Source organism: Lepeophtheirus salmonis, chromosome 4, assembly GCF_016086655.4.
Source record: "Lepeophtheirus salmonis chromosome 4, UVic_Lsal_1.4, whole genome shotgun sequence".
NCBI classification, from domain to species: domain Eukaryota; kingdom Metazoa; phylum Arthropoda; class Copepoda; order Siphonostomatoida; family Caligidae; genus Lepeophtheirus; species Lepeophtheirus salmonis.
In genome coordinates this window covers 44,175,104-44,198,229 of record NC_052134.2, presented here as the reverse complement: position 1 = coordinate 44,198,229, position 23,126 = coordinate 44,175,104, and the positions used below count along the sequence as shown (strand labels likewise).

Here is a 23,126-nt window from a genome sequence, read left to right as displayed (position 1 = left end):
GGTTATGGCAGCAAAACATGGACTGTTAATTTATGGTTATTTTCTCATTACTATAAAAAGGTCTAGTGATTATTTTTGATAGTCTGTTTCCACTGTCCTTCTTACATAAAAAAACTATAGTCATTTTATCATTATGAGCGAGCAACAACAAAAAAGACAGCACCTCTCAGGTCTTCTAGATGCAGGAGTTCATGTGATGAAGATTAAGGAAGTTGTTAAGTGTTCTAGGAGCCTGGTTTTTAGGTTGAACAAGATCAAAAAAATGGAAAAGACCTCTCCAAAATATCAGAATGTGGAGGGCATTATTTAAAGAGGGATACGATGTTCTTATTAAGTTTGGAAAATAATGTAAAGGAGGATCCCATTAAGTAGATGAATGACCTTGTCAACGCCTTCTCTATGGTTCCTAAGACCATTAGGAGGGATATAAGGCACAGCATAAGATAAGTTTCTTTCACAAGGACCCCACACCACATTTTTGACAGAGGTCATGAAATCCAGGAAGTTCGAGAGGTGCAAGAAAATCCCAATATGGATCAAGGCAAATGGGTTAATTGTGAAAGTAATCTTAGACAAGAGCATCTTCACAGTTGGTCAATTGCACAACCGCTGGAACGACCGTTGGTATGCAGAAACAAAAAAAAAAGTCTAAGGGGTTTAACACACCAAATATCTGCCACAATCAATGGTCCTCGACGTTCTGGCCTCTGAAAGAAGATGCCTCCGTTCTTTTTTAAAGGATGACAGAAAATAGGATAGGGGGGTTATTATAAGGTGTTTAGGTACACCATTTTGTCAAGTCTGAAGACCGACTACCCGGAGGGTAACTACGTGTGAACTCAGGACAGCACCCCCTCTCACACATCTGTCAAGTGCCAAAAGTTATGTGCAAATGGTATGTCTTAATTCTGTTCCAACGAGATATGTCCCCCTTCCTCACCAGATTTGAACCCACTAGACTTTTCAGAAAGTTCAAACTACTTTTTTAAGTTAATCGTCCAATTAATTTATTTGTTAAAATTTATTTTAAATACTCTTGATCATGCCATATTTTATAATGTTCTTTTTAATTTGCGTTGTTCTTCATATTTGAACGAATTATTTTTATTATGTTTGTAAATGTAGCAAAAAAGGCGAAAAAAAACCCTTTTTTTTTTGCCTATTAAAATTATGGATGTATTTCTTTAATCTATCTCTGGAGTACACGTTTTGCTTCCCTACCCTGTATATGTTTTAATAATTCATTTCATTTAATGAAATTGTAATGTTTAGATTATCATCACGTAAAGTATTACTTTGTTTGAATTCCTCTTCAGACTTTCTTTCTCTCGAACCTTTGTTTTTACCTTGATAATTAAATTAAACAATCGATATTTGAGCAAAAAGATATATTACTTTTATTCATTGTTAATATGTTTCACAAAATAGAATTTATTATTATTTACGATAATTGTTGGCACATTTAGAGATGCTAAAATAACTGAAGTCATAATAATTATTAAAATCACACTTTATATGTTATAATGTGTTAAAAAACTTTCCCTTTTTATGGGCCCACTCACACGTATTCACTTATTACTAAGATGAATGTAGGTGATATATTTGGAATTGCCGTTAATTATCTTTTTTTCTTAGAGTGTAGTATCAATAGAGTAAAGAAGCATAATATTCCTTCAGTCAATAAAAAAACGATTTAAATTCAAGGCTTTAAATTAATATATATGATATAAGTTTAATAGTAACCTAAAGTGATTGATTGAAAGAAAGTTGGAGCAAAATACAGAAGCATTTGTTAATCTTAAGAATTTCAAGAATATTAGGGATGTGAGAAGCTTCGCTGCCATGACTTCCAATTAAATTTGTTACGAGCAGCTGTAAAATGAAAGAAAGAAATTCAAGTCCCACTTCATTATGTCCAACAAGGGCATAGACAGGATGCAAGATCGATCCTCACTTCCACTTGGAGTCCAACAAGGAAAAGCGTGTTATTCATCGAATCCCGATTGGACAACTCAAATTCAATTTTTGACAAGTTTTAATACTTTATTTAGCTTCGTTTTTTTAAGTTTATGTTTTCCTTTACATGCAAATCAGCCTCAACTCACGGGCAACCAGATTAGAAGATTTAAATGATGAAGGCCGTACCATGGCATATCATGCTGTCATGCTGGGTGCTCATCCAAATTTGAATTAGAGGTGCAGCAGATTTTAAAATCTTAAATATGGTCGTAATTATATGCAAAATTTACTGCAAATTTTGGCTCCCCCTCTATGAATAGTATTTTGTACCCATGAATTCAAGATCTACAGTTGTAATTGGTGAAAGGAATATTGAATTTTGTAGACTGTCAATTATTTTTAATCATGTAACAAAAAATTTATTTTTAAACTTCGATAATTATATACAGAATTTGTTTATAACATACAATTAAAATATTATCACAAGGATATTTTCCTCTTTATGTTTGATGAGCACTCCTGGGAAATAACGGAGGTCTAATCTAAGACAATACACAAGAGAGAAAATGACCATTCAATTTGTAAGTTTGCCCACTGACACAAAAAAACAGTACTTTATTTTGGTTAAGAGTGAGATACGTTGTATGAATAAAAAAAGGGGTTGGAAGAAGAAAATGCAGAGTTCGTCCAAAAGAACCCAATCCCCACCTTCAAGCACTGTGGTTTTGGGTGTATTTCTCTGCAGAAGGCGAAAGGATGCAAAGAACATTAAGGTTTGGCTCAATAAGAAGCACATTAAGGTCATGGAGTACACTAGGTAGCCTCTTGCCCTCAATCCCTTAGTAAAATTTTATGAGTAAAAAAAACTTACAACATCGGAAATGGAACAAATTCTCTTTTCTTTCACAGGATATAAGTAGTTCAAAAATAGTTAATTTTGACAAAAAAATATCCTTGTTACAAACATATTTAAACATCTAAAAACTTTATATATATGATATTTTGCAAATACAGCAGTTCTTTTAAAAACTTTTGAGAAAAAAATGTGTTGATATAGTCTCACCAAAATTAGGACCCTTCCCCTTACAAAATAATAAAAATAAAATAAAGACTAGATACTTTTATATATGTGCATATCATTTACTTATAAAATATATTTTTATGAATAAAGAGGAGGGATGAAACTTTATTTTTTGTTTTGACCAGTTAAAAAAAAACTTTTTACAAAACACTCTTACATATGCATTGTATATAAGTTTATATTTTATATATAATCTAATGCTATATTGTACATGTTTCTTACAGATTTAAAGAATTCCTTTTGAAATGACACCCTTTCCACAACAATTAGGATCTTCTTTTTTGCTTGCTCTTATCCTATCCTACGTAAAACTCAACAAAGGAGAGTCCACTCCGGCTCCAAGCCATGATGCCGTTCATGTACAGGGAGAAATAATTCTAGGAGGTTTATTTCCCATGCATGAACACAATGTGGCACATAAGGACTACCCGTGCGGGGCCATCAAAGAGGAAAAAGGAATTCAGGTAAAGGACATTTTATCTTTTGATGATTTCATTTTTTATCACTTGATGTACCAATATGCCAGGGATTCTCATAAAGTGGCTTGCAGGCCAAATAGCCAAAATTGTGCTTTAAGCACAATTCTGACATGTACTACCAGATAATCTCGGATGAAGGTGAATCAGTTGCCACCAATTTTTTTCTAAAGGTGTTATATAATTTTTACACTCATTTTTTTATCTGACATCTATAAGTCAACCAAAATTTCACTCGACGTAGCTCACTGGATAACGCACTCAGGAGACATTATTCTGTTGATCTGAATATTCCTAGGCTAGCGCCCTGGTCATTCCTACAAAAAAAAAAAAAAATACTGTATATATAAATTTCATAAATTTAAAATATATATATGGTACTAAACTCACTCACAAGCACTTAAATAAGATAATGAGGAATACCAAAGCCATTTTGGATGCAAAATTAAAAAAAAGTTTACATTCCGGAGATAAGTTATGGATTTTTGATATTTATTTCGCAAAAATTGATATTGGATTTTTTTTAAAACTAATATTTGAAATTTTTTCAAAAAATTTCATTTTAATATACTAAAAAATTGAAAGTGTCTAATAATTTTTCGTTAAAATATATTTTTTAGATTTAAATACAATGGTTATAAAATATCATTATCTTTTTTCGAACAAATATTATTTAGAATCAAAAATGGAAGGGTGTTTCAAAAAATATATATATTTATTTCATAAACTTTTTGCAATCTACATCGTTTCTATTAATTCCATCCATATAGATTAAAAATTATTAGTTCAGATATAACAAAATGTATTATTTGAATCTTAATTATACATAAGGCATTGTCACAATTCTAATTAAAAAAATAATAATATTATTAACATTCAAAAAGCTAAAAATGAGATCTCTATAGATTTTTTTGTAATTTTTTTCAAAACTTATTTTATGAAATAATTAAATACGGTATTTCCTGTGGGTCTAAGTGCTGAGAAACCAATAGATAACGGGATTCCGGACAAAAAACCATTCACTATAAATAGGGCCAAAAAAGTTTTAGCTTTACTAGACGTTTTTTCCTAGAATTTTCGTACACCAGCTTCACCCTAATGTACAATATACATGATTTTGTTGTAAATTATTATTATTACATATCCAGTTACTTCTTTTTCCTTGTCCTTCTGAAATTGATCATAAAAAATCATAAGAATAGGAAGAAAAAATATTTTTTATGTTAAATGTACCGTAAATTCACGTTATTCTAAATAGGCCTTTATTTTTACTTTGTACTATTGTACTACAATGATCAAATGTTAAAAAATAAATGATACATGAATTGAAGATTAATTGTAACTATTCAACATTAGGAAAGACGTGTGAGTTTGAATAAGCATATATACATTGAGCAACAATTTAATTTTTCAAAAATAAATTAAATAAAAAAAGTGCTTTGTTACAAATTTTACACATTTTTTTTAAAATATTACTTTAATGGATCAAATGGAATTTCTCTTATTATAAATAAATAAATATTATAGTGCTATAATTACTCTGTCCGAGCAAGGAATTGTCTTAGAAGTTCATATACAAAAAGAAGGTTTCTTTCTTTAGGAGCGACCGTGACGCGAACTTACGCAGATTGAGTAATTTTTCATGACTGCGTTGTCCCTTGAACTACGTTGTTCCATATTTTTTTCCTATAATGACAAAATTTTCCAATTTCATCATTATTCATTATCACAAAAAAACAAATGTACCATAGGGTGTCCTGACAGGTACTTTTTAAGCTAAACAAACGCATCAGGTATCAAAATTTATGCAATTGCGCATAGATTGCAAAAATTGTAAAAAATAATGGTCATTATTTTGAAAAGTCTACTGCTCTTAGAAGTTTTGTAAAAAATTACCTTCAGACTGATTTAAAACGTATGTCTAAAATTATTCAAAATGAATATTTAAATGTATTTTAATATTGAAACAACTGATACAAGATATAGAAAAAATTAAATGAAAAAGTATAGATTATAATCCACGACAAAAACTTAAAATTTCATAGTCAAAAAGAGGCCAAACGAACATGTTCAAGGTTATGGTTCAAAGTAGATTTGAAGTTTTTAGTAATGTGTATTTTCATGCATATCAATTCGTTTTGTATCTTTCACACTTAAGAATAACAAATAACATTATTTGGTGTATTAGGAAATATTACAAATAAGAGAAATGTATCAACATTCAAAATAACTATTTTTTGAATCATTAAGTTCCAATTTAAAGTGTTTTTCGTAAATTATAACCTCCTTTTTGCTATTATTATTTTTCTACGCTTGGTATCATTGATTTGAATTATATAATACTATACAATTTTTTTTTGTAAATTTAAACTTGTGTTCTAAAAATTTGAGAATGTAAATTTATAGAAAAAATAGAAGATGGCACTTCATAAAATTTACAGTTTTAGTTTTTTTTGTATTTTCGTAATTTGTGAAAAATTGTAGAAATTTTGCCCCCTAAAACAGCACATGCTTTTTGTGTTTGTATAGTTTAAAAAAAAATAATTTTCTGGGAAACCCTAATAGAGTGGTTCCTGTATCTTGTCTGTGGATCAATCAGGATTCACAGGCAACAAACTAGAATGCCTACTTTATGTCCTCTGCACTATTTCGTTGTTTGCATTCAGTGTCAATATTTTCTTCTTCTCCTACCAACTGTAGATTGAGTTGAAAGTTCCCCTCTGTAATTGTACCAGTGCAGGTAGAGGAGTATTTTATTTTGAAGTGACATTATTCTTCTCTCTTGCGCGTTAAAATTTAACTAAATGTTAAGAAACTAACTCCCAGATGGTATCATCTAGTTCCGAAGAAACACGTGTAAGGATCCCATTGATTTAGCGTTATGGACAGTTATAGCGTTAAATTGCTGGAGTAATGTGCTAATTAAGTTTTTTTTTTAAATTTTATGATAGCAATGTAATGTTAGAGCAATATGATAATAAACTTTCATATGAGTAAACAGTGGATTCACGTTAATTATCCGTATTATTTCAACCCTCTCCCCCTGTCTGCAATGACATTGTGAAGTGTTGACCGGTCCACAGCTACAAAAAATTTGAGGACTATTGTCCCAATTTACAAGTTAATAAAAACCTTTTTTAGTTACTTATCTAATTCTAGCACAGCGTGTTAATTAAAACTTTTGTTATTAGTTTCTTCGTTTTTTTTCTAGTTTTTGATATGAAAAAACATGATACACAACTTGTAATTAGATACTAAGAAATACATTAAAAATTCATATTTAATGAATGCTAATTTTGAATTCGTAATTTATTTTGTTCGTATCTAATTTGGTTTTGAATAATTTTGGGTTTGAATTATTCGAGTTTTTTTTAGATATGAACCAACTTTTGAGTAAAAAAAAAATCAGTAATTTACATGAAGATAAATGTATTTGATGTAAAATGTTATGTTAGTTATAAATATATTGTGTTAATCCAACTTAAAGGTTAAATTATAGTCATTATCATTATTCCCTTCGAAACTTTTTTAAAAATCCATTAACAAAAGAGTATTTGCTTGCTTCTAATGAGTTTAGAACAGTAATAACATAAATATGATCGAAACTTTATTATTGGAAAAAATCACTCTAGGTTGTTATAATAATCTTAATGAACCCTTATTATTTATATTTATGCAATATATAAACAAAATATATTTTTAATTAAAAAACATTCAAATCGAATTGATATTTTGCTAAGCTTAACCTTTTATATTCAAATATTATTCTTTGTAAATAAAGATCAATTTATTGACAAATAAATAAATATAGACATCATTTTTGATGGCAATTTGCCATTGTGAGGCAAAATTCTTTTTGAATAAGTAGGTAGGGTAAAATAATTCAGCTACTATAAAAAAATATTGTGTATGGATGTATTTGGCTTGAAGAACAAAATTGAAATATTTAACGTTAACACTATTCTTAGTTGTTGTTTTCTTTACCATGAGATAAGTTAATTGAATGGAAGGATTTATTGTGCAAAACAATATCCAAAAAGGAAGAAAAATTGACTTCCTACTGGATAATTAACTCGTTAATACTGTAAGTGTTTTCTTTTTCTTCGTATCTCCTCTACTAACTCCATATTTTAACAGCTGAAATTTAGATCAATACATTTCCTTACTTATCATCTCTACATATATATTTCTTTCTCTAAAGGCCAATTATTTGTACTTTAAATGATGTCTTTTAAAACCTCGAATGTGATTCTTTTACAAACAAAATCCTTTCTTTTATATTTAAATTATTTTTTTAAGATAAGAATCCTTCACATAAACTATATAAACCCATATTTGAAATATGCATACAAATTTGCAGATAATGGGTTTCTTTTAATGTAAATTAATGATTTTTTTTTGTTCTCAAAAGATTTCACAAGCCAAAAATAAAGGTACAAATTGCATAGAAACTATTCATAGAAAAAAATGTTATACATATATCATTTTCTGTCATCACTTTTGTGTATGACATATGTACAATTCTATCCAAAATATTACCCAGTTGGTGTCACTCAAAATGATACTCTAAGATTTTAAGAGTATTCATATTTATTACATAAAGTCTGCTGCATTCTCACACCATGTCAAGGGCTAAGTGACAAATTATCTTAACTCAAATATTACAAATATTAGTATTTTTCTTTATATGTTATCTTAGAAAGTCTAATATCTAATGTTAATATTTAAAAAAAGGAAATTACCGACTGTTGAAATGAATTATTTAGATTAATTTTATTGAAAAAAAAATGAAAAACAACTTTTTTCAACTAAGTGGAATATTAGTTGTCTATTCAATACTTATTTTATCAGTTAGGGGAACTGAGAGTTCCATGAATTATTATGTATACCTTTTCCAGTGATTGATTCAAATTTGCATCAAAATTCTAATGATTTTTCAAGTACAAATACGAAATAATTTTCTAAACTTATTTCCAGATTACTTTTTGAGATTGTTTTAGTAGAAGTTTATATTTGTAAAAACGGAAACAATAATTGATGCTTTCTTCATTTGATGTTATTATTTAATAATTGTGCTCTTAGGCTATTTACTTTTACTAACAATTTAACTCAAATTGATCTTAAGGCTCAAATAATTTTTGCAATAAATTAACTCTAAATAAAACGTATTTGCCTACAATATTTCTTAAAACATTTTGCATAGACAAGTGCTTTCTTTATTGTTATCATTTTGTTAAATTAAGAACGCTATAAAATCATTAATATAAGAAAAATACTTCCATAAATCGTTGATTAGTTTTTTCATATGTACGAAGACAATAACAATGAATTAATAAATCAAGAGAAATAATATTTCTTATCAATGCAAATCTATGTTGAGGATAAAGTGAAAGCTAATTACGCAACCTCAATAAATTTTCTCTTTTAATTGAATACTGACAGGGACAATAATACGAAGCAAAGGAATGTCATAAAATAACTATACGTATCTCTTACCTACCTATGGTAGATTTTTTTTCGATATTAGTATATTATTGTTGTAAAAGATTTGTAGTGATGGAATTATTCTGACTCCTCGTATAGTTAAACATATTTTGATCATATTGCAGTTTTTTATATTGTGAAAATAAATTTTATAAAATTATATACTGAGATAAACCTGTTGTATTAAAAAAGTCCCGTACAACACAGAATTTTTTTATTCCCAAAAACTGCAGTGAGCAGGAAACCCCTGTATAACTAGAGATTGAAGAAATATGTTTACTAGAAAAATTGCCCAACGAATGATTGACCGAAGGAAAATTGCCTAAGGCCGAACATAAATTTTTTTATCCAGAGAGGACTTTGTAACTGACAAAATTAAAAATACGCATTTTCAGCTTAGTTTTTTCATTCCCAGTCTTTTTTTAAAGAATCCATAATTTATTAGTGAGACTTTTTCTACTTCATGAATTTGTGAATGAAAATAAAAATAAGATAGTTATTGTTAAATGTTCAAGATAAATATAAATGTTTAACATCCTTCTTTATTTTCAATCAAATGCTATTCCAAAGAGAAAAAATAATGCAATTATCGTGTTAGAAATTAGGCCTTTAAATAATATAATTGCAAATGAAGCAAATCATTTTTCAAAAAAAAAACTAAGTTGTGTTTAAAACAAAACTTTGTCGATTTCAAATTTTATAGATTTTGTTATCAGTAACTTTGTATGCTGAAAGTTTATCAAAAAATAGGGTTTTTGGTGACAATATTCCACCGCAGTCAATTTTTTCTTTTTTCAAATGAGAATACTGATAGCAGAGAATATCATTACTGGTAGGCTTAGTATAAGTCTGAAGGCTTCATATTCGCTCATTGCTCTTAGAATGTGGGTAATTTTTCTCCTCGAACTATTTTCCTTCTGGCAATTTTTTCCATAACCAAAAATCTATTATAGGTTTAACTGTATTGTATTTAAGATATTAAATTTTGAAATTAATCAAGTTTGCCAACGTAGGATTTTTCCTTTTCTTTTGAGAATTAATCTCTTAAATTCAATTAAAAGGGTATATTAATCGAGGTTACATAGTTATTTATAGAGTAATTTATGGGATCATCAACTCGCCCAGGTGGGCAAAAATTGATTGTATTGTCTTTGTTTAGCCCTTTGGTGTTATAGATTGGGTTAAATGTGAAGTAAAACAGGCTTCAAAGGCTAATTAGACTGAGTATACCAAGCTGGGCTAGTAAAGCCAAAAAAAAAATAGATTTCGACCCAAACGTAAAAATTGTAAAATATTATTTAATATAATTTTCTTTGCCCTTGCCACAACCCCAGAGAGTATTAAATCTACTGTTAAATAAATGTTAATTTTTGATTGTCTTTATAATTTTTAAACTTGGATCGTATGATATTGCAGATACTATTACTGTTCTAACAATATATAAAAATAATAATAGGTTTTGTAAAATACATACATTATTTTCTGACAGATGACTTTAATAATGTGTATTTACTTTTATAAGTGACATCACTGTACACTAGATGGCCCTCGAAAGATAACATTTTCTTTGTAAAAAATTATTTAAATAGTTTTTTATTGTTTGACTCAGTATTGCTTGAGTCTGCGTCAAAGATATACATCAGCAAAGAGAAGCTGCGCCATTATTTAAAGTTTTTCTTCTAGAAAGACATAAATGCAAGCCAGGCCGCTGAAAATGTAAAGAATGTTTATAGTCCTTATACTATAACAGACAATATAGTGCAATTTTGGTTTCGTCGATACTGTTCCAGTCATTTTGATGGCAATGTTTGAAGTCCAATTTTTGAAAATGTGGAGAAAATGAAAATTGTCCAGTAGTGTTAGTTAAGGACTGTTTTGATTGCCACGAAAATAAACATTTATGAAAAATAAAATAACTACAAATAAACGGATTTTTTATGGATTTCTTTTCACTTCACAATTTCCATAATGTTATCTGCGCAGAACTTTTCTCACTTGACTTTACTTGACTTGAGGGGTTGCCATCCTGATTCCACTCGTAGTTACTCTCTAGATATTTGGTATTCAGCCATGGTATGATGGTGTATCTAAGCACCTTAAATAGGCTACCTGGCCGATTTTCTGTCCAACCTTGAGAAAGAACAACGGCATCTTCTTTCCAACAAAGGCCACAAGCCGAGGACCATTGTTTGGGTGAATATTTGGCGTCATAAATCCGTTGGACCTCTTTTTATTCACGTGAGCGAGCAGTCACTTCGGCGGGATGTAGAAATGATCAACTTTGAAAATCTTCTTGTCCGAGAAATTTTTCACAATTGACCAATTTACCTTGATCCATGTCAGGATTTTTTTGCATCTCTCGAGCCTTCTGGCTTTTATTCCCTTTGTCAGAAGGTGGCATGGGGTCCTTGGTAAAGAAACTAATGGCAAGTTGTTTTTTATAGTCCTCCATGTTCTAGGAACTACAGCTAAGTCGTTGGCGAGGCGATTCATCGAATTTGTGGGATCCTCCCTTATATTCTTCTCCAAACTTAACGAGAACTTCGTATCCCTCTGTAAATTATGCACATCCACTTTCTGACATCACGGAGAGGTCTTCTTCTTTTTTTTCCATCTGTTTTACTTAAAAACCAGGTTCCTAGAACAGTTATACGTAATCTTCATCATTCAACTCCAGTATCTAATGTATCTGAGATGTGTTGCCTTTTGGCTTGTTGCTCGCTCATGATGATTAAATTACTAAATGATTAATTTAGTTTGTTTTTGTAAAAAATACGGTGGAAAGATAGTATCAAAAAATAATTACTAAACCTTTTAATAGTAATGAAAAATAAACTTTAATTAACAGTGCACGTTTTGCTGCCCTAACATGTATTAGAAAAGGAAGTTCCCTCCTGAGAATTTTCATAATGGTGACAACAGCATTGAAACAGTAAATTCACTCTTTTGTTTTCCATTTCCAAAACAACTGTTATGAAAAAAAAATATAAATCCATTTTTTATCACTACTAATCCGTTAATTCTTTAGTACCATAACATTCGCACCCACTTTTTCATTGAGTTTTATAAAATGGCAATCTATATTTGTTTTGCTGCAAAATAAAATACACGTTGTAAGCGTCATGGAGAGAAATAAAACAATAACATCTTCTGTGGAAGGATCAAAGGCGAACAAAAAGGCTTATACGTGAAAAACTTTGAATCAACTCAACCAAACAGAAACGTTTCTTACGATTAGAAAATCAATCAATAAGGAGATTTTCATCACATAACCATCATTGAGATGATGTGTACATCCATATATAATATATACGAAACATTTTTGACACAATCCAATTTATTTTTTTATCCCAAATAATAATAATAAATTATTTTCGTAGGTTCTCCCTCTTTTTTCATACTATTCAGCTTGGAAAAGGAGAGCACTAGTGACATGTACATATAATATATAATGAATTTTTCATCGTATTTACAAAGAACATACTATTACATATGTGTGTAATTACCAAGGCCCATTATCAAAAAGAGTAAAAGTACACATTACATAAACAACTTTTTTGATATTCAAATATACTAAGTAAGTACATAAATACAAAGTATGACCAGCATCTACAGGAAAATTGCAGGAAAAGTTGGTGGTAAAATAAATGTTCACATTGAATCCCACATAATATGACAAATGATCAAAAGAAGGTTCGTGTTGATTGGTGATCGGGAATGCTGAGAAAGTTTGTAAGAGGTGTCTCAAAAAAGCTGAGTATAATATTTATACAAGCAAGAAAGCATTGATATATGCATAGGAGTGTAAAAAATAGCAATAGACTGGATAGAACTTTCAAAATGAGCCAAATCCAACAAAAACTGTTTGTGGGAGAACCATAACAAAATAAATAACGGGTGGCCCATCTAGTGGTTGCATTTTAAACTACCTCTTTTTTTACGTTTGACAGCTGTAGTAACATTCTCATTGGGTTTAATATTTTGTAAAAAGTCTCCGGTTTACTAGATAGTTAAGTTTACGCTCGAAAAAAATTGGAAAATACCGAAGACTTACGTCCAAAATGGAGAGTCTTCAAACGAAACTGCAAGAAAATTATGTTGGTCGAAATAAAGCTCCTTCCAGGTAGTTTGTGGATAAATTTGTGAAGCATGTGCGCGAAACTGGTTCTTTAATGTATAAAATAACGCGTTCCCGTGTTCCTCCAGTGTACTCTATCAAAAACATTGCTGTTGTTGCCGAACGCATAAAACGAGCAAGGAGCTGTCGTTACAGTCAATGGTGAGCGCTATCGGGCCATGTTGGAAGATTTTTGTTGCCCCAAATGGAAAAGGAAGACATCGACGAAATTTGGTTCCAACAAGATGGCGGTACGTGCCACACAGCCAACGTTACAGTGGATCTTTTCGTACTGTCTTCGACAATCGCATCATAAGCCGAAACGGCAGCGTCAACTGACCACCTCGTAGCTGCGATTTCACTCCGTTTGACTATTTTTGTGGGGAACCGTCAAAGATAAATGTTACACCAAGCATTTAGAGACGATTGGCGATTTGAAACACGAAATTGGAGTCGCCATTGCAGCGATTGAAGCTCACACAATCAAAAATGTATTGAAAATTGGGTCGACAGAATGGGCTACTGTAAGGCCACCCACGGTGGCCATATGAATAAATTGGTGTTTCATCATTAATCAAAATGTCGAGGTTTTCAAATAAATAAAAAATTATTGAAAAATATCCATCTGTCTATTTTCTATAGCGGTATCAAAAGGAAAAAGTTTCGTGGGCCACTCTATTGCCTTTTTTCCCCGTTTGACAGGTAACGTAGCTTAAATAGCATTAGAGCAAAGTAGAACATACCTTTCAGAATAGCATACGACCATTTATCTGCTGGAAGTAATCCAATAAGTCCTAAACAAGGAAAACAACCTTGCAATCTGAAAACGGGCAAACCCGTCGGAAGTCCTACTTTTGTTGAAGAATATTAACAAAAAAACTGCAAAGAATACCGGCCAATCGATGAATGCAATCGGTGACATGTTTCCAATGAAGGTCCACTCAGCACCACAAGATCCCTGAAAGCAAATAAGTAGGGTTTTCTGGACTTTAGCCACTGGGACGGTCAAGAAATCTTTAGGATTTTTCCAAGGACGTTGTAAACGTGCGGTCCGAGCGAACTGTTATGTCATTGAGTGAATGCCAAATTTATGTCATATGTTGTTTTTTGTGCATAATTGGTTAAGAAATAAAATTACAGTGCCGTTTTACTTTTTTTTTCTCACCTTCCAAACGGTAATTTGAACCACGCTCAATATCCTTAATTTTATCATTATTTATTAAGTCAAACTATGTATGTTCTTTTAAGCTATTGGGTCTGGATTGGCCACTCAATAAAGCTCGGTATTTATAAGTCTCATATAAAATTGTATCTAGACCGTTTTTATAAAGAAGTGGTTGATGACGTGATGTGTAACTCCAAATTGTGGACATCTGTAGAACGATGTCGTACGAAGTTGAAGTGTTTTATAATTGTACAACTAGTACAAACAGGTAGGACAGACTGTGGCAAATTGCCACATTCAGGTAGATTGTAACAAACTCAATAATTTGGATTGACATGGCATAGAGTCCATTTTGAAAAATTGATTTGTTTTAGGACCTACCAATACAATTGAATTGAATTTGTTCCTCAATATTTTGTCTAATCGTAAATAAAGCTCCATACTTTAAACCCCATTATTTTTATATTATAATCTATATCATTGAGTTATGACGTATTAATCATTTGTTTGGCATTTTAGGAGTGTTTTTTTTTTTTTTTTAGAAATTCATGGTGTTCCAATTGTATCCGAACTCTTTGTTATTTATTAACAGTGAAAATGAAGATGGATCTACCAAATAAAAAAGTAATAGAGTGATAATGAAAAAAATAAGACCACTATTTGGAAAATGATAATTATTTTGTTGACAGTATGAAATAAATTTGTTTAGCCACACCCAATTTATGATGGATATCTTAACAATAAAAACTTTATTTATCATATGTAGTTGTTAGTTATTACTAAATATTAGAATCACAAAAAAAAATTGAATACTTTTTCATCATCATATATGAAACCCGTGAATTAATAATCGAAAATATTAAATAAATAAAAAATATTAAATTTGTATTCTGTATAGAATAGATAATATTTAAATAAATAAGCTATTATCTAACAAAACCTTTTCGATAAAAAATATCACGTATCCTATTCTGTCAAACTTTTTTATTCGTATTCGGGATATATTGATAATAAGAAGACATATAAAAATCAATAAAACCTAGATAATTCCTCCAAAAATTGAGGTATAGAGTTTTGGCGCAAAACGTGGTAATGAGAGGTTGCTTTAGAAATACTTAATAATAACAAAAAAGAAACAACCTGAAAACAAGGCCTTTCCAACCTTGGTAATTTATTATTGCCAGCTTTTGTATCCATGACAGCCTTTATACTTACACGGAAGGCCTTTCGCTGGAGTTGATTAAAAAATCATCAAACAAGTTATCTTACATAACCACTATGGCAGCCTTAAGGTAGTTCAAATTTGGTTGAACAGTTTTTTTTTTTTTTTAATTAAATTTTTCTTACTTTTCTTTGTAAATTTAGATTCCAAAAATACATACCAACTTCATCACAAAATTATTTTAATTAATTGTTATAACAATAGTGACAATCATTTGTGATGTATTGATAAATAAAAGAATGATACAAAATAAGAATGGGTAAATGAAAAAAAGATATTAACATGTTAACGATAATCTGCTAAACACTTAAACTAAAAAACAAAAGTATTAAACATTTTCATTTCCATTCACATCAAACTTCTCCAACCTGACTGGTAGGTATGCAGCAGTTTTTAATTCTTGCGGCGTCCAGAATAAATTACAAGGCAATTTCCAATCTTAATTGATAAATTATAGTATTTCCTCAAAAACTCAGTGGTCATGTGCACAATATTAACCACTTTTGGGCAATCCCAAAAAAGATGACTTGAAATCTCTAAACTGGACTCTCGGAATGTGCAGTCTCTCTCTGGATCTTCGATTCTCAATTTGAACTAGCCATCCGGTTGAAGAATCATTTTTCTTTTGAGTCCATGAAAGGCTGGCAATTTTTTTTTTTTTTTTTTTTTTTTTTTTTTTTACTTTTCAGTACATCTTCCGATGGTTTACAACCTAATCAAAGGAAGCATTTACGTATCAAAAAAGCAGGGGAATCCACAATTAGGCTTTTGATGACTTTCTTGTAGACAATTCAAATAGATTTGGTTTCGTGGGATCTGAGAAATATGTGTCCATGACCAAGCACCCAGCCAGCATCATGATGCTTGGGGTTTTTGGCTCAGATGGTAAAGCCATGCCTCCAGTCTTCTTCCGAGAGGGCTACAGGCTCACCTCGGAGGACTACATCAAGGTGCTCAAGACCAAGGTGGTCCCATGGATCAGGAAGGAGTATCCTGGCAAGAGGGTGTGTTTCCAGCAGGATGGGGCACCTGCACACACAGCCAAGAACACCCAGAAGTGGTTGAAGGAGAATGTGGAATTCTGGCCTAAGGACTTCTAGCCCCCTCCCCCCGACCTGAACCCCTTGGATTTCAGCATCTGGGCGCACATTGAGAGGCAGGCTTGCAAAAAACGCCACAGCAGTACCAAAGCTCTCAAGGCCAGTATCACCAAGGCCTTGGCCAAGATGGACCCCACCTACATCAAAAACACCTGCTCCTCCTTCCGTCCCCTTGTTGTGGCTGTTATGGAAGCTAAAGGCCAAATTGTTAAAAATATATTATAGATTATAACCAAGCAAAGTTTTTTTATTAAAACATTTCTCTGTATCTCTACTTTTAGTTCTTGTAGATCTTAATGAAGTTGGAAGTTAGAAATCAGTCAGGACTTTCCGGACACCTGGTGTGTGTATTTTAATTGGTAGAGTTGCCAAAAAAAATATATATATAAACGAGTGGTAGTCGCAACTTGAACAGTGTTTTTTGTTTCGAAAAAATTTATATCAATTCTTTTATTCTTGAGAAAGAAACATCGATGTATAAAGTGGTCATACATGATATTGAAATATTGATAACATTATGCAACAAAATGATGGTCTTGGAGCGCTCAGTGACTGAAACTCACATTTATTATTGTTATTCATGATGTAAAACACGAAAATTATTATAAAAACTTTCAACTTCAAGTTTGGCTTTTTTATGTTTTTGTTTTTTTTAAATCAAGTATTTAGAGTATGAATACGATTCAGTACCGTATTTCGAAATGAAAGAACAATATAGATGAAAATAAAAGTAAATAAAAAAATTTCAGCATTTGAAAAATGAGCTAATTATTAATTTATCTTGATTAAAATTAATAAAAAAATGTATATAACCACCAAAAATGAAGTCGTTTACTATCAATTATATTTTTTCTTTAAGTACTTTATATATTATAGCTTAAGTTATAAAATAGACCTTTTATTTCAATTTTAAAAAAGGTCGAGTTTGATTGATTTTTGTTCAATTTAGTTTTTAGTATTGATTAAGAAGTTTAATAAAATAAACTGTTTAGGTTGCGTTGAATATAGAGTACAATAATATTCCGTGGAAAAAATTAAATTGCTAATGAGTTTAAAAGTAACAAATAAAACTTAATTAATATGTTAGGGGATTATATTAAGTTTGAATATGAAGCATCTATATCCACCTTATTTTAAGTAGTTCTCGTCGAAGGTTATACTTTTTACAATTTTAATAAGTCTTTTCAATATATTTACAACATATAATGGACGATTGATGAATATATATACTTTCATAGCCCTCTTACTACTAGTTGCAGCTAATCTTATGAAAAATAACTCATTGTCATTACTGCTAATTTGTTTTCCTCCTTAAGATTCTTCAAATATCTAGGGTTTTTTTAGTAAAAACGAAATTAAGTGCACTACTAAACTGTTATTTTCATTACAATTATATATGACTATAATTCATAAGTGTTTTTTTTTCTTCTTAATGTTCCTTTAATTGGTTAGATTGAGTTGAACTGATTAAGTATAAGTAGACAATATATTATTGCATTTACTCCATCTGTCTTTGGAATATTTTGGTGAAATCCATTTACATAAAGTGTATTTCTTTCTCTAGGAATCACCTGGGCGCCAACGCTCATTGAATTCAAGAGAAACTTCTGCCGAGCGCGTTGTCGGTGAGCTACGGCGATTCCATTTAATTTTTGTCCATTTTTATATTATGTTGATGAAGTTTATAAATTATAACGTGTGAAAAGATGAGTATTCATGGTTTTTTTTTAATTATTATGGATAAAATATGACTAAAGAATTTAGTATCCGTTTTTTATGTATAAGAGTTATTTAAAAAAAATATAATCCTTGAAGGAAAATATAATTTTAACATATCAAGTACTTTTATGATTACATTAATATTAACTATGTATAAAAATAACTTATGAAAAAATTAATTAAATTTTATTCACACAGGAGTAATTATATACATTGATATAATAAATAAAAACGTCATTACATCAAAAAGTTGTATAAAAACTACAAAAAAATGTTATTAAAGTTGCTTCTAAACAGTAACAAATTAATTAATTTTTATACCCATTCTTTTCATACCTTAATACATTTGTATAATTTAATATATATTTCAGAGAATGGAAGCAATGCTCTATGCCTTAGATGAAATCAATAGGGATAAAATTCTATTGCCCGATATTGAATTGGGAGCCCTTATCCTGGATACTTGCTCAAATCCTTCTACAGCATTGGAACAATCCATGCAATTTGTCCGATCTCTTATGGATGAGGAGGTAATTTGACTGTTTATTTTGTTTAAGATTTAATCGTTAGAGGCGTCGACTTTTGATTAAAACGTAATTAAAAAATATATGGATATTTCCTTTTTCAATGCTTAATTTTTTTCCCCTCAACTAAATTTGAAAAGGTAATTTCTAGAGTAGAAACTTTTGATTTGTTCTATGCTTAGTTTCAATAGTTTATGAGGTTTAAGATCTGCTTAGTAACCTGCAGATTCCCAGTTTGATGAAAGATAAGGATAAGTAATATTATCAATTTTAAACCTAGTTAAAATCATAGTTGTTGAATAAAAAGTAGGAATATTATCTTGGAAAATAAAGGGTTACTGCAAGTTATTAAAGAAAACTATTTGTTTAATTGATTACCCCAATACTAATAAATATAAAAATTAAAATTTTTGAATAAAAGGATCTTAATACGTTAAATAAAAAGTTAGGAATATTTTTTCGTCGTATTTTAAAACAATAAAATTAACATAGTTACGATCTTCCAATAAAGATGGTTCATAACGGTTTTTTACTGGGCAATAGAATACGTGCTCACATGCCGGTCCAACTAGACAATTTATGTTACTTTATCGATATTTTTGTCGTCTATACTATCTGAACGGAATCTTTGGAACCACTTTTTAAAATATTCTATTTGATACTGTATTAAGTCCATTAACAACACATAAAATATTGATCGCCTGCTTTGCCCTTTCACCTTGGTTGTAGTGATACTGAATCGATTTTTCTCTTTTTTATTTCCATTTTGGAACGCTATTACACACAACTGGCTTCACCAAGCATAAAACTGTAAATCAATGTTTTTGAAAGTGTACGCTTAACCTTTAAGTATGCTTAAGTCTTTTTTACATGTAATGTATTAATCGTGAGATATCGCTCACTTAAGACATCTAGGAAAAAATGCTAATAACTTTATACTTAACCAAATATTTGACACAGAAAAATAGTCTTATGAGCAAATTTGAAACAAAATTCTTACGTTTTTAAATCAAAGTGGTAAATACCACGGCAAAAATGACTTAAAAGACCTACATCTTTGTCAAAGTCAGATTTTTGATTATCCCAAGCACATAAAGGCGAATATTAAGCCAAAAGCAAAAAAAGAGAGTCTATTAGACAGTTATTAATGATAAGATAAAATTACTAAATATACATATAAATTGCTATTGCCTGTAGATAAATCTATAAAACATTATTAGATTCCTTTAAGTGGTAAAGAGTGGTTTTACTGACGTCCCGATAAACCATAAGTGAAACCAACTTGTAAAAATAGTTATTGTTAAATCCAGATCTCAAACCAATAAATTAAGTTTTTAAAAAAATCTTTAAGATAGGTTTTTATTTGTTGGTTTTAAAAATATTAAAAAAAGACTTAACTTTTGTATCGGGGCCGACTCAATACTATAAAAAAACAGTATTATTTGAAACAAACTAACACATAGTCATGAGAATCCCTTTGATATTGAGGAGTAGTTATACATATCATTTCAAATTTAACATAAAGTTGAATGAACTTAACGGTTCTAAGATAATTTGGCAAAAATAATAAATATATTAACACTAGAACGACGAATAGTAACGACCCCCCTTAAACGAGAGTGGATATAAAAAATGATACCCATGTATTTTTTAATGTTTGTAACTGTTAGTGGTTGATAAAATTAAAAGTAATATGTTAATTTTTATTCTCTCCGAAGATTTATTATTTATTTTAAAAAATAAACATAACTTTTATAATAACACATATCAATAAATTAGCATTTTTTACAAGTTACAATTGTTTTTTCAGTAACAATACAAGTCTTGCATACGAATCTCTTACATTTACAACAGGTTTTGCTTGCTAAGCGCCGTGATTTTCTTGTACAATTGACTGTACACCAGCTTTTATTTTTAGTAAAACAGCTTGATTGGGATTAAAATAATGGATTATTTTCTTCTATATCATCATTTGATTCATCATCTTCACGAATAAGTTCGGTAATCAAATTATTCAAAAACTGGGGACGAGTTATTTTCTTACCAGACACTTCTCTTTACAAGATAACAGCATTTATACCAGAAAAATCCAAAATATTATAAAAAACTTGTAAAGGCCATCGGCGAGAGGACATTTTGGTGGAATAAAGTCTTGCTATTTGATCTAGAATATCAACTCCATACTTAGTTTCATTATAATACTATATTATAAATATAATAATTAATTTTTTTTTTTTTCCTTGATAAGAAGTCAATGTTTTGCCACTATTTACAAAGATTAAGCTTGAAAATAGTGCTTGTTTGGTAGCTTTTAGTTCAGGAGTTATTTCTTTGTGAGCACGATTCATAGTTCCTAAAATAGTCGTCCTATTTTTCTGAAATTTATTTGCAAGAGACAATGACGTAAAGAAATTATCTTTTGTAACATTCCTCCCTTTACCCAAATATGGTTCCATTAGATTCATTACGACAAATTCTGATAAAGATTTATTTGCGGGTCTTTGAAAATCTTTTCCCAAGTAAGGAAATCCATTTACCAAGTATTTGGACGATGCATCAACTGCTAACCAAAATTTTATATCCAATTTATCAGGCTTTTTAGCCATGTATAGGGTAAATGGATATCTAGCTTTTGTTGGGAATAGTTGCTCATCAATGGTAATATTTTCACCTGGCCTGTATGATGACTTACAATTTTCGACAAATCGATCCCATACCATAGAAATCAAGGCAAACTTGTCGTTTTGAAGTCTTTGTGATCTTGTGGAACGAATATCAAAGCGGATATATCTCAATAATTCCTTATATCTGTCGCGAGGGGTAGTATTCCTAAAGAGATTGATCCCCAATTTTCTTTGGCTAAGATTCCTCTCGCATACATTATTGCAATCAGTTGGAGTGTTTCTCGTTTGCTGGTTGTCCATACATCATTCTTAAGTTTTGAACGAGCTTCAACTATTGTACATTTTACAATGTGATCAATAATATAATTATGGATCAAAAGTTCAAAAGCTGATAATGTTTTATCTGTAATGATGTTACGTTTTGCAAATGAAGATGGACCTGAGACTTCCTTCAAAATGTTTTCTTGGCTAAAACGGGCTGAAATTTCTCCATTTCCTGTTTGTTTGTGCCAGATTGTGTTATCCTTGCCAACATACATTGACACTTTTAATAAGTCGGTTGATTTATGTTTCTTAGAAGACGGGAATTGAGTCACTTGATTGCATCCTGGCATTTCTTGAAATGTTAAATATACCAATTAGTTGTTAATAAATAGATCTAGTATATAGCAAAACTAATAATGGTATTCAAGAAAATTACTTACCGACAGGCTTGTCAAAAACATCAGAATAGTCATTAGAATCAGAATAACTTGATTAAGGTGGTTGGACATATTCTTCATCTTTTTTCCAATTCGAAATCCTCAACTTCTGAATCGGAGTACGATGTGCACTCAAGATAATGTCTTATTTCTTCAATGGATAATTTTTTCTTGGACATCCTTGCACAATAAAAGGTGGAAGCAGAATGGATAGTTCAGAAAAATCTACGTTTATATTTATACTAGAAATGTAGACGAGTCCTATCTAGAGAAGTTTATTCATGTTTGAACTTGCTTCAGACTGTTTAAACAGGCTTGAGCCTGTTCATACACAATTGTAGAACAAACGTATTATTTGAAATGATTGGGTGTCAAATATGATACCCATGTCTGTCTAGCTAGTGTTCACTGTACCAACGAAACCAATACTAATTTTAATTTATAATTTAGTTTTTTTTTATTAATAAAATGAAATAGGAGAATTCATGAACTTATAAACAAATGCAATCAAGAAGTTTCTCACAATATTTCATTGAATCCCAAATGGGTATCGAAAATGATACCCTCGTCGTTCTTGTGTTAAACGAAGTTATTTTTTTTTTAAATTACATTATATTTGATAAAATTTCAAAAAAGATAATTTCACTTGGGATTAAAGTTGGATATATTTTATTTGTATTTTATATACAGCTTTTTACTAGAATAAATAATTATTTTTTTGTAAAATGGTTCTTTCACTGGTCCTAATTACTTCAATATTTTTATTTTATTTCGTACCTTATTCTAAAATTAAGTTAGTCGTAGGCAAATGGGAATAAATTTAAAAAAACACCTATAAAATTTGTTTAGATTAGTTTAACTTGCCGTGTTTTATTCCAGCTAAGTATACAAATGTCCTGAATAAGGGTTTTATCAAAAAAGTTGAAATACTTACAGGTTATATTGAGATACTGA

The 23,126-nt window shown here is 30.1% G+C and overlaps 1 protein-coding gene across 1 annotated transcript in view; it reads left to right on the top strand.

The window, feature by feature from the left end:
• The window catches only part of LOC121116041 (metabotropic glutamate receptor 2-like), a 148,741-nt gene that overhangs the window by 12,011 nt on the left and 113,604 nt on the right, over positions 1 to 23,126 (top strand). Inside the window, 2 exon segments of the mRNA XM_040710240.2 lie at positions 3,265 to 3,504; positions 18,695 to 18,853. Coding sequence (XP_040566174.1) covers positions 3,286 to 3,504; positions 18,695 to 18,853 — 378 coding nt within the window. The 5' untranslated portion in view covers positions 3,265 to 3,285.